Source organism: Dryobates pubescens, chromosome 1, assembly GCF_014839835.1.
Source record: "Dryobates pubescens isolate bDryPub1 chromosome 1, bDryPub1.pri, whole genome shotgun sequence".
Classification (NCBI taxonomy): Eukaryota; Metazoa; Chordata; class Aves; order Piciformes; family Picidae; genus Dryobates; species Dryobates pubescens.
The window spans coordinates 5,695,608-5,708,974 of NC_071612.1; the positions used below are offsets into that span (position 1 = coordinate 5,695,608).

Here is a 13,367-nt window from a genome sequence, read left to right on the forward strand (position 1 = left end):
TTTGAATAGCTAGCAATAGATTTCTGATCCTTGTGAATATAAAATCAGAGAGAATTTAATCAAAGCATGCTTGCTTAAGTTCTCATTCTAGTGAAATGGGCTTAGTCTCCTGATTTGCTTTAAACAGAGCTTTGGTTTTTTTGTTATAAAAACACCCTGCACAAATAACAGAAAGGTCATTACTGATAACATATTTACATGGCTACATGTCTTTGCCTGCATATAAATAGCTGTGAGCAGAAATTACCTGTTTCCATCACGAGCAGTGGGTTACCTGCCGAATGGGGAGACGTAGCTGCCTTCCATAGGTCAAACCTGCAAACACTTCTTTGAAAGAAGACTATTTGCTGAAGTACTCACAAACAATCACTGTGCCTGGGAATGTGCATAGGCTTATTGCAAGTTTTGCAGTTATTAATGACCCACACTTTTCTGCTGGTTTGCCTCCTCATGTGTTTTTTCAATGCCAAATCTGCCAGGCCGCAATGCAGCTACTGCAGGCCTTTTTTATTGTTACGATTTTGCATTTATTGCCCCTTGAAGTTTGAATGTCCTTTCGTCATTGGACTAGGGAGGAAGGCTGAAAGCCTGATAAAGCAAACTGTTAAACCTTTTTTAGTTGACTGGTTTACAAACCTGAATGGAAATGGTGAGCGAGGTGCCGCAGAAGTGTTTCTCCACCGCATTGCCAACTCTTTGCGCCGTATGAAATAAATCAGCCACTTCGTCAGGACGCAAGTCACGGAAACGCTCCACTGGCCGCAGAGGGCAAACAAGGACATCTGAAGGTGGTATTGTCAAGGCACCAAACGCAAGTCTGAGTAGTCCCAAAGGACAAACATCTCAATCCTTAGTCTGTAACCTGCTCCTGACCACCTTTGAACCGCCTAAGTTCTTCCTCTCTGAGGGTTTCAGCAAGAGCAACTAAAGCACAAGGCTAAATACAGAGAATCATATGATGCTTCATTCAGAAGTTTCCTTAAACCCCCTCAGATATAGACAAAATGACTAAACTAAGCTCCATATCTTAATAGAGACATCTAAAGGACAGCATGTTTTTCACAGACTCAAAGCTACCATTTTGACAGAGAGATGCTTGTATTTAACGCATCTGAGAATCGGAGACATTTCCTTTGGTGATTACAAATGGGAGAAAGCCAAAGGAATCTATGGAGGGTTTGAGTGTGTCGTTGGAGACAGCAGTTCTACAATGCTTTCCACATATGTGGTATGGATTTTTGAAAATCTTGATCTCACACCTCTAATTTTAGGTACTGAAAGGTGAAAAGCTGCCGGGATGCTGATAATAGCAGATAACTTATTTCTGCATCGGATTAATTACCATTCACAAGGAGTGCTCCCCTGTTATAAATATCATATGTTTTTAGAAATACATTCAGATAATGAAGACTATTCCCTTTTAAGCATGCTGTTCACAACACTGTAAATAGGCTTTGATTTTATTCTATCTGCGCTGGTGACTGCGCTTCATGAGTCAGTGAAATGAAACTATAAAGCAAACAATGGAAGCACACACACTATTCACAGTCATCTGATCTGCTGTGTTCACAGAAATTAATAATTGCTACGATTCCTCCCTTGAAAGTCAATTTAGTAGCATTATTAATAGGGTCAGAATTTTGAGCAGAGCCTCAGATGTGTAAATCCAACAAGCAGTACCTAAGATTTGGTCCTCAATTCAATTCCCTGCAGACAGTATTTATTTGTTTTTTTCTGCCTTACAGTATTGTGTTTGCAGAATGAAGACCTCAAAATCACCTTTAACACCATTTGAACTTTCATGACCAAAGGCTACGAAAATTAACAACTTCTTTTTTCCAGTATTAAAACAAGCGTTCGAAGGAGCAAAGAAAATGAAGTTCTAGGCCATTGTATTATAGTCAACTTAATTTATTTTTACTGAGTCTTGAAGCCTGCAGGTATCAGGAATATTCTCTCTACTCCAGGAAAGGTAACTAGGAGATGCTCTGTAGTTAACAGGTTCACACAAAGGTTACATCAACCTGATTTTCAAGAACCACATGAGACGTTTGAAATAAAGAAAGATTAATACATGGGAAAGATGATTTATTTCCATAAAGAGAGAGACAATATGCTTCCATTCACCAAGTTCATCACAGTAATCACATTTATAATTCTGATTGGAGAGAAAAAGACATTTTCTGGAAATAAAGAAGGAGGGGCTGGTTTTGACCATTTTTTAGAGTCCAGATGAGGACAGAGAAGATTGCAATGGATATTTGCTGAAGTGGGAGCAGATTTTTTTCCAAGTGAGCTCCACAGCTACCAGCTTGCAACAGAACAGAAGAAGACTGGCCCCAGTTTCTGGTGTTAATCTGCTTTGAAAACCTGGCCCTTATTTTTATTTTTTAGTAAATCATCACCTATGCCACTGCTATTCTCTTCTCCTGTTACAATGTAAAAAGGGGAAATACATATTTAGAAAGCAGGTACTTGGAAATAAACCAGTTCTGGGTGGGGGGGGGAAAACTAGCTTAGTGAGTTTTTAGTTCTAAAATGCTGCACCTCTTGGCAAGCTACTGGGTATAATAAAACTCCTGTAATTTATTTGTGCCTTCCCAGCACACTGTACAAGCTTCCATAAAGGATGCTATTGGCTCAAGTTAGGGCCCAAGGGAAGAGTTGGAAACTTGCTTAGCAGATCTGATTTCCATACCAGGAATAAAGAATAGAAAAACTAATTAATTTTACTCATATAAAGGAAATCCATGTCAACACTAAAACAGGAAAAAGGACATTCTTTTAATCTGAGTTCATTTTTCAAAAGGAGAGAAGGGAAGCTTTTACCCTGAGGGCATCTGATACTTAAGTAGATAATTATCCTTCTTCTGCAGCACTGCTTTATTATCATGGGTCAATGAACCATTTATAAATGAAGAATTTCCCCTCACTTACCTCTAGCAAAACTGCTGCTTACATTAAGACAAGTTTCCTTTAGAATTTTTCCCCAGCAGTTTCTCGCCCTCTGACTTGAACACGCCTCACCAGCAATTGTTTGTTCTCTACCTAGCTCAGGGCCACAGCCACAAGTATGAATTTTTCCATTAATCATGGTTTCTACAACCTTCTATTAGCACTGTACGATTTGCCACCGTGATGCATTGTGGAAAACGTGGGCTAAACACCACTTACGAGCGTTTTCGTTTCCACAGCATGCAGCACAGGGAGAGCGCGGAGTGAGTGCTGGCCATGACGAAGACAGGACATCTGTTTTCTCTTCTTAATTCTGTCACTAATCTGCTTTGTCATTTTGGCAAGTTGTCTCTGTACCTCTCCCTCTCCCCTCTTCCACACTGTATCTGTCTTATCTGCTTAGATAGCATTTGCCAGTCAGTGCAATGGATGTTTTGTTACTAAGCTGTGAGGCTTTCCGTTCATGTGGGGCTGTGAAGTGCTCCCACAATATCAAACAACACACCCATAAGCCATGTCATTCTGTAAAAAGGATTTTCACTTCCTCCTTACGTTACCAAGACTCATTTACAACTCAAACTAGATCTTAACCATATTTCTGTCTTTGAATGTGATAAATAATTCAAAGGCACAATCACGCGCCGGAGCATCTTTACTCAACTTACCATCATTTCAAAATAATTCTAAAAGAATAATGATAGAAATTCTGAATCAGAGCTAAATTAACATGAGAATGTAATTAGGGCAACATTCAAGTTATATTTAACTATGAATATATAAAGAGGCAAATGTTAAAATGAATGCATGGATTTGAGGTCATTGAGAAAACAACCATCCCCTGCAACTTCAAATCATAGTTTTTAACTGCTGGTTTTAATACTTGGATAATTTTTAACCTTATATCCCAGTCAGATTAAAATCTGGATAAATGCTCTGCTCACCTCAAAATTCTTCCAAAGCTTAGAATGAAATAAACTGTTCATTGCTTTCTGCAGTTACCTGCTGCAAACACTGCTATGAACTACTGATGTGCTTCATGTGACTGTGCATGAAAGACGCAAGGGAAAGTGAGTCTGTACTTATGTCTGTGTGCAATTACTCCCTAGACACAAGCATCCGATGCCATCTGAGATGCCTCAGGGCATCCAGCTGCCACTCCAGTAGGGCAAGAGCCTTCCATATGCCCCATGCCATATCTGTCAGCCAGGTGGGAAGCCTGAGTCATCCTAGGGTATTGGAAATTGCAGTAAAATGCTGATGTTTGGGCAACAGCCCTCACCTTTGCAGAGTGGCTAAGCAGGACAAGAGGCTAGTATCTACCAGACATGCTGCATGACTCAAGACACCATTCTGCCTGCAGATTGTCTGAATTTTATTTTTCCTTTCTCTACCCACCATAATTAATAATTTTGTGATTCCTTCATTCATTCTAAACTGCTACTGAAATTTCTATTTTTAATCTTTGATCTGCACAGCTGTCATTTCTTTCAAATTCTCTGAGTCACTCCACATCATTAGAATCTGTGCCATTTAATATGTCAACTTCTCCATTTTAAGGGGCGGAAAACCTTTACACCTTATTATAATTTCTGATTGTACATTCCTCTCTAGATCTTGCAGGAGCCTCTTAACAGATTTACTCTTTTCCTAATACCAAAATACACATACACAAATCAATATGCATACCCTCACACACACTAAAAGCTTCATTAAAGATTTATTAAACAATTAGGAATGTCAGTATTTTCCAAAGACTACCAGTAGACAGTAGTCTAAAACTCTAGGCATATTAGTGGAAGTGCATAAACATGAAGTAGCAGTAAAGCAACAGCTCAGCTTCATGCTGAGCTAAAAACAAAGGATGACCTATGATTTCGACAAAATCACTTGTCCTTATATATTGGGCACAGTAGAGCACACTCTGAACAACCTTGGGCAGGTTGTTTAATGCACCAAAGCCCATGAGCCTCCCTCATAACTCAAATTAACAGCCTCTGTCTGCTGGTCTATTAAGACTGTAGCGTGTTTGGAGGATCTCAGACTCATGGCCAAGCAGGCATGGTTCAACAAGTTTCTACACACCAGCAGAGCAAGGATGCTGAAACACGTGCCAGCTCTCAGCCCTCGACAGTCAAGGTTGCACACATGTCTGTAAAACTCACTAATTTATTAACTTTTTAGATCACAAGGACTGGAGCTCTTTGAGACTGGCATTCAGAGGCATTTCCTACTGCAACCTGGCTCTGCTAGGGGCACCTGGACACTATCAAAGCTATGTTCAGTTGCGCTCAGCCCAAATACAAATGGCCCATGTACATCTAAGTATTTAAGGATATGTTCACAGTATCACAGTATAACTAAGGTTGGAAGAGACCTCAAAGATCATGAGTCCAACTTGTCACCACAGACCTCACGACTAGACCATGGCACCAAGTGCCACATCCAATCCCCTCTTGAACACCTCCAGGGACGGTGACTCCACCACCTCCCTGGGCAGCCCATTCCAATGACAAATGATTCTCTCAGTGAAGAACTTTCTCCTCACTTCGAGTTTAAACCTCCCCTGGTGCAGCTTGAGACTGTGTCCCCTTGTTCTGGTGCTGGTTGCCTGGGAGAAGAGACCAACCCCTTCCTGTCTACAACCACCTTTCAGGTAGTTGTAGAGGGCAATGAGGTCACCCCTGAGCCTCCTCTTCTCCAGGCTACCTCCTCTTCTCCAGGCTTCAGCCCTGGAGATTATGGGTCAGTACTGAAAAGTGAGCATTTGTTAGCCATATAACAAATTTAAGTTAAGCAGTCAGAGAGGGCTCAGATTCCACAAGAAAAACAAAACACATGGCCAACATCTGCATGCTGACCACTTCAAGCACTCTTTTCCTTCCACTAATACACTGACTTGAGATTGAAATTCAAAGGCACAGAAACATTTTTTGCTTGCTTTATCTGAATTTTACTTTGAAGCCTAAATGGCTTCACTTCTGCATTTAAGGTCTAAGCCAGGCTCTGTGTTCCCTTCAGTGGGATTCTGATCAATGCCACAAAGTGCCCTTTCTAAATTTCCACACACAACTGTCAAGGTCCACATGTTCTGTACTTCTGAAAGGTTGAAAAAATTGCTTTGGGGAGGGGTCAAAAAAACAGAAAGAAAATTGAAATAAAGAAACCCTAAAGAGGTTAAACTTCTTTCTATGTGACTGAACACAGTTGTTTTCTGGTTAAGTTCATTAGTTTGCTATACAGCACACATACTTTCCGTTTTGTCTTGTGTATTATTTCTGAATTTGAACTTCAAACAGGACAATGCAAAGCTTCCAAAAGGAAAAAAATAAATAATAAAAGGTCTTCAGGTACTGACATTGTAACAACAGGAATAAAGCTTTTTGGTTTTGGGGGGTTTTGTTTCGTTGTTTGAGGTTTTGGGTTTATTTTTGGTTGGTTGGGTTTGGTTTTGTGCATGCGTTCATTTTGTCTTTTAGAGAAACTAATTAAAAACATGAAAGTAGTGAGGTTTTGTTTTGTTTTAAACATGGAAGGCTTTAAAAGAACAAAACACACAGGAAAAATGTAGGACATCTAAAAGTGAAAGGGTAATCACTTCCTGATGAAGCTCCTGGGTTTGACCAAGATTGGCAGTTTTCTAAAACATTTGTTAGGAAAAGAATTTCTTTTCAATGTGTAACCTGGTCACATGGGGATGGAAATACTGCTCCTGTCCAGGAGACTTTCAGAAAGACTTTTTATTAACAAGTCTTTCCTCTCACAACAGCATGAGAAGCAAAACATCTAACCCAAGAACAAACAAAGATGAAGTGTGGAAGCTGATACAATTTCCAGAACTTTTAAAAGTCTTGAAATATTAATTTTATTATTCTACCACTTTTACACAAAAGATGGTTTAGTTAATTAAAGTTTTTCTTAATAATTTAAGTTTGGCAAACTCGTTAAAGTGGACCTTTTCATTACTATTTTGGGTTTGACTAACCCATTTTTCAAGTAAAAAAAGATGTCCCAAACTATAGTACCTATAGAGACTTAAAATTGCTTCATGTATTTCATAAGCTTGGGTGATTAACTTAAATCACAGTAGCCTTTGTCTTTCCCTTCATAAGCTTGGGTGATTAACTTAAATCACAGTAGTCTTTGTCTTTCCCTCTCACAGATCAAACACTTCAATCATTCACAGAGCAAGAACTCCTGCCTTGAAGATCAGGGCTTTGCTCACTTTAAGATTAATAAAGACTGTAGCACCATGGACACCTCTTTTGAACAGCAAGAAGCATTTGAGATACATGTAGAGATGGTGTCCCTTGAGTGCAAGGCTGTTCAGTGACCACATCAGCACTCACTGAGGTGGGGAAACAATACTGTGGTGTTGCTGCTAGAAATACAGTGGCCAGAAGAAGCAGCTGCAGAAGACAGCAATAAATGATTATTCCTGACTATCACATCCATCTGTATGAAAGACTTCTTCTGCACATCCATAAGCTAGCTGATGGGAATGCAGAAATAATGTTCTGTGGGGAGCTGGGTGAGGGATTGTTCTTTTCTTACACTCTGTTTTACATGAATTTGCATCAAGTGCCCCAAGCAGAGAGAATCAGTCAGACGAAGCTTCAGGTATTAAAACTCACCACAATGTTGTCCCCTGACTCAACTGGGGAGTGTATGTAGGGGTATTGAATTCATCACTGCATCTAAGCAGAAGTTTTCTTTGTTCAGAAGCATTAATTGCTAACAGAAAGAAGTCCCATAGCTCAGAAAAAAACCACGGGAGAATGCATGACTAATAAAATTAATATAACTGAAAAACATCTGCAAGTCATTTATCTTTTTTTCTGCCCTTGAACAATTCTTCACATTTTGAAGGCTACAGGAGCAATTTCTCTGTGTGAAGAAAACAATAAAAGTTCCACAGACACTGCTTATAGGAGGAGTCAAAGCAAAACCAACTGAACTAGAGCACGCACCTACACAGGCAAGGCTTCAAAAAGCCTTTAAAAAGAGAATCCAATCCATATTCTGCTTCATTATGACAATATGTGAAGGCATCCTTTCAGTCCCCACTAAACTCACTGAACTAGGATGTAGATAAAACTATAGAAATGCAAGAACTAATGTCTCCCACCCCCCACCTCCTCTCTCCACCCTCCCAGTATAAACTTAATTCAATAAAACAGAGTGACTCACTTTTGGAAGGAAACCTGTAGTGACTATTTGGATTATGAGTGAGCATCTCATAACAGGAAGAAGTGGAGGAGCACTCCTTAGTAGGGTTTAGAGACAGAATGGAATTTAAATATATTTTAGAAGGGTGCTTTGGTACAACACACAAAATAGTGCATAAGAGAACTCGCTAGATTGGGAGAAAACTTACCTGTGAATGATGAAGTTGATTAATAACCAATGAAAATGCAATAAAATCACAATTCAAGTTGCTTCAGACTATTATAACTACATATAACCCTTTTTTTGGTTGATCTTGCTATGCTACATCTTAGCATTAATAAAGTAGTAAGATAAGTAAAATTGTCTAAACAGTTGATGCAAACATTCAAGACCAAAATCAATGTGGCCCCGGGCAACCTGATCTAGTTGGAGGTGTCTCTGCTTACTGCAGGGAGTGTTGGACAAGACCACCTTTGAGGGTCCCTTCCAACCCAATGCAATCTGTGAGGTAGCTGAGTACATGTTTACACTGATACAGAATACCAGATTTTATAAAGAAACAGAGAATTAGTGGTTCCAGTGGACCCATAAGCAATCAGTGCAAATCTTTGGCATGGATCTCTTTGTACTATGATATGTTTTAAGACCACACAGCAGCTTTTATGCAGGGGTTTGTGGGTTCGGTTGCTTTTTTCACTCTACCTGGTCTCACCCTACTGAAGTTACTTAAAATAATTCTTCTACAATAGATCAGAGAAGTGAACAATATTTTTTTTTTCCTGGTAGAAAAAGAAGCCCACACATCGAATTTAAATATAAATCTGGCTGATAGGCTAAGTCATGCTAGATAGCACACCAGAGTACAAAGTACTGCTACTCAAAGTACAGTGACTCCACAAGACAGAAGGCCACAGCAGGGAAATGTGAGATTCAGAACTGTTCACTTTTCATTTTAAACAAGCCTTTCATATATTTGATATTGCCTTTAAATGCCTTTAGGGTATGTCAAGTAGGTCACTAAAAGCTCAGTTCCTCATAGTGAGTGGTATTTTACTGTAGGATTCACTCTTTTCTGCTAGCTACTGACCTCAGGGGCAGCCTTGGGCAATAGCAGGTGCCTAAGTGGAACCACAGTAAGAATAGCCAGGGGAGAGTTTGTGGCTAAAAAACATACTTCTGATGTGTTTCTTTTTGTGGAAATTTATTGCAGACCTAAACTTACATTTGTACCAGGAATTATGATCTCATTCTACAATCACATTAAGCTTTTGATCTTGGAAGGCCCAAAAGCAAAAAACAGCGGCCAGATTGAAAATGCAAAAGTCCCAATATTAAAGTACTTCATCTGCAACTGTTATAATGCTCTGAGAAGATCAGGTAAGGAAATTTCAGGTAAGAACTATATCTATATTGCTGTGGAGGATATATGCTACTTCCAAATATATAATGAAACTATTCATAAAAACAGCCATGCCTGAAGGTGACAGCAGAAATCCACATGTAGGGAATAGAATAGAATAGAATAGAATAGAATAGAATAGAATAGAATAGAATAGAATAGAATAGAATAGAGTAGAATAGAATTAACCAGGATGGAAAAGACCTTTGAGATCATCAAGTCCAACCTATCATCCGACACCATCTAATCAACTAAACCATGGCATCAAGCACCCCATCCAGTCTCTTCCTAAACACCTCCAGTGATGGTGACTCCACTACCTCCCCGGGCAGCACATTCCAATGGCCAATCACTCTTTCTGCGAAGAACTTCTTCCTAGCACCCAGTCTAAACCTTCCCTGGTGCAGCTGTGTCCTCTTGTTCTGGTGCTGGTTGCGTGGGAGAAGAGACCAACCCCCACCTGGCTAGAACCTCCTTTCAGGTAGTTGTAGAGAGCAATAAGGTCTCCCCTTGAACCTCCTCTTCTCCAGGCTAAGCAACCCCAGCTCCCTCAGCCTTTCCTCATAGGGCTTGCACTCCAAACCCCTCACCAGCTTTGAGCAACACTGAGTTTTTAGGTCTAAACATTGGAGCAATGGTGTTTGCCATACAAAGCTAGTATGTTCAAGGAAAGCAGCTTAGCAAGTATGAGTCTCACTCAAATGACCTGCACCACCAGGAAGGGGCACTGAATTCAATTTACCAAACTGAACCCGGCTGGAATTGCAACATGTCGTTGCAAAGCCTCATTTCAAACAGGGGAAGTAACCTCTCCACCTGAGAATAAGAAACAACTTGTGATGAAATGCTTCAGCACTGAGGCTTAATTAAAGCTGTGGCACCATCATATTCAAAAAATAATGTTATCATTACGAAGTTGTATTCTAGCTCGTGATTCAGGGGCCATGAGGGAATAATTAATTTCTGAATATCAGTTATGACAAATTTACTTGCTTGCAATTTATTGGATGCCATATTTCAGACAAAGTTTTATTGGAAACAAGCTTTAACCTGGTAGAAAGATGCCACGGAATGTGTTGGGAATTAAAGTTCTGTACAAGCCATAAGAATTATTGACACTGTTGTCCGCAGTGTTTGAAAGTAAGAGCTTTGGGGGGGGGGGATGGGGGGGGTGTAGGGGGATGTGAGAGTGTGTGTGTGGGTATCTATGGCAGGAGGCTGCAGTAAAATAGATGAATATTTGGTGAATCTCCTTGGGATTTAGCTTGTCTAATTTTGAAGGTAAATTCTTTTGACTGACAGTACAAACCACTGAATTTGGAACTGTGAAAAGCCAAGTATTTTAGGATAGTGTTAAAGTATTTTGCTGCTTAAGAAGTTTCACTCCTCTCATCCTCTTCTGTTTTCTCCAGAATTCAGTTCTCAAGGAAGGTTTGGTTGGACCTCCTGCTTGAGAAGTTGGTAACAGATCCACTTCCTCTAACTATCTATCAATGGCAAATGATCAAGAGCTTTAGATGTACTCTTTATGACTCTGCACTAGGTCTACGTGAACAGCACAGAGAAAGATGAGCATGTGGCAGCACATGGCAGACCAACAGTACCTTCATTCCATAACCAGTCAAGCATCAGATGGAGGAATGCAGAACAAGATCAATTATCAGAGTGTCACAGGGGACAATGAATAATAATAATATAATAATCAAGGTTTCAGGTAATGAAGGTAATTTTGAATGTAATTGATAGATAATGAGGAACATGAATAACAGGGGGTTTTGGAGAACTGAATTTGGATCATTCAGGCTGACTTACACTTAAGTGTATTCCTCAAAGAATATTGCAATATATGCTGGGGTTTTCAAATTTTGAAATGGAATAAACCACCTGATCCCCAATAATTTCTCAGAACTGCTCCCATTAAAGTCAATGGAGAGCTGTGTTTGTCTTAAGCTGGAAGCTGTCAGGGTATGCTTTGCAACACTTAGCTACTGAAATTGCTTCTAAAGCAAAAGGATGCGCTATGCTGTTCCCTGGAACTATTCCATGAAAGCAGAATGTGCCTAAATTTCAATGGTGAGAAAGAAACTTTCCTGCAAAAAGGAGTGCTCTCTACATCCCTTGCAGGAATGGCTTAGCCCTCTGTGAGAACACCAGCACCTTCAGGAACAGCCTGGAAAACAGAACCTTCCATCTGCCTTATGAAAGCTATTCAGCACACTTGCACAGCAGAAACACAAATCTTTGCCCTGCAAGATCACATCTTTGCTGCTGCATCTAGAAATAAATCTGCCAGTGTTCCAGTTCCTCTGAATGCTTAAAATGCAAAGTCCATGGCAAAGACCCTAGTTGAGTATCTCCACTGCATTGACATAGTTGAAGTGAATGTAGTAGAGAGATGACTTTGCATGTAAAAGATCTTACTATTGCTTTTGCATATTTTTTTTCCTGTTTAGAAGGACCTACTGAAAACTGTGCTGTTTTCATCTAAAGGAGTTCTACATTATTCACCAGTGAAGCCCAGGAGCATGCACATACCCTTCTGTGCATTCAGGAGAACAAAGGATGACCTTTAGAAACCTTAACAGTTGGAGAACAAGGACATTGAAATGGAGAACAAGGGCAATGTAACTGGAGGCTGATAGAGGTATTTGAAAACGATGAGGAATACAGCAATAGCCTCTTCTGCAGTTTACTTATCTGAGGATTAAAACAACCAGTGCAGCAAAGCAGGGAATCAGCTTTCACTCAGCTGCAGTGGAGGAAAGGTGGGGTGGAAATACCAAAGCCCCTGTGTAGTGTTTGAGCAGAGATTCAGAGGCAGTCAAACATGAAAAGAAATTATTTTAAGACACTGTTCTTTAGCTACTTAATTTTGACAACTTATTTCATAACTGCTTCAACAGAAAAAGCTTGATATTGACAAGAATGTTCACAGAAAATGCATGTCTCAGGGGAAAATACTCCCAGAGATGCATTTTCTCTCACCTGCCAGTGGAGTCAGTTTTGGATAAGTCATACTTAAGGACTAAGTCTACCAGATGTAGATGACATCTTCAACATGAAACTATCTGTAAGAAACCCTTATTTTAATAAAAATTAAAACTCAAGCAGGGATGGCAAAACATAGCTTACAAAGTGTCTGGGACAATGAAAGCCATAAAGGAAGAGGAAAAGAGAAAATAGGCCTCTGCTCTGTTTTTCCCTTGCATATTCATCATATAGTTTAATCTGTAACGAACCTTAAAGCTGATCTGCCTTAAGCAGGGACACTTTCCACTAGACCAGGCTGCTCAGAGCTCAGCCTCGCCTTGAACACTTCCAGGGATGGGGCATCCACAACTTCTCTGGAAGCCTGTTCCAGTGCCTCTCTACCCTCATAGTGAAGAATTTCTCCTTATATCTAATACAAAACTACCTTGCAGTTTAAAGCCTTTGTCCTGTCATTACATGCTCTTGTAAAAAGTCCCTCTCCAGCCTTCTTGTAGGTACTGGAAGGCTGCACAAAAATCCCTCTTGGATAAGGACAACAGGGCCCTGTGTCATGATTGCCTCCATAGATGCTGTTCTAATGCTATTATTGTCATTAATGCTCACTGTTCCTGGCTCTGCACACCACAGCTCGGTGTTTCAGCATGCACAGTACATAAATCCATGCTCTCATCCAGGACTCCTGCAATATTCAAGAACACGAGAATGAAGAAGACAAACTAGCAGTTTAACTCCAAATAACCTTATTTTGTGTGTGTGTCTCATCTGAAACCATTACTTTAATGTGATTATCTGTTTTTATTATTTCCTTTCTGTGGACTTGGAATAAAAACACAACTGAGACTCTCTCAGACACGGT

General features: G+C 40.0%; 1 protein-coding gene across 1 annotated transcript in view; it reads right to left on the reverse strand.

Moving 5' to 3' along the window:
* Window positions 1–13,367, reverse strand: part of FHIT (fragile histidine triad diadenosine triphosphatase) — a 485,898-nt gene that overhangs the window by 157,657 nt on the left and 314,874 nt on the right. Inside the window, exon 3 of the mRNA XM_009905926.2 lies at window positions 637–782. Within this exon, the coding sequence (XP_009904228.1) occupies window positions 637–782 (146 nt within the window). The remainder of the gene's footprint in view (window positions 1–636; window positions 783–13,367) is intronic.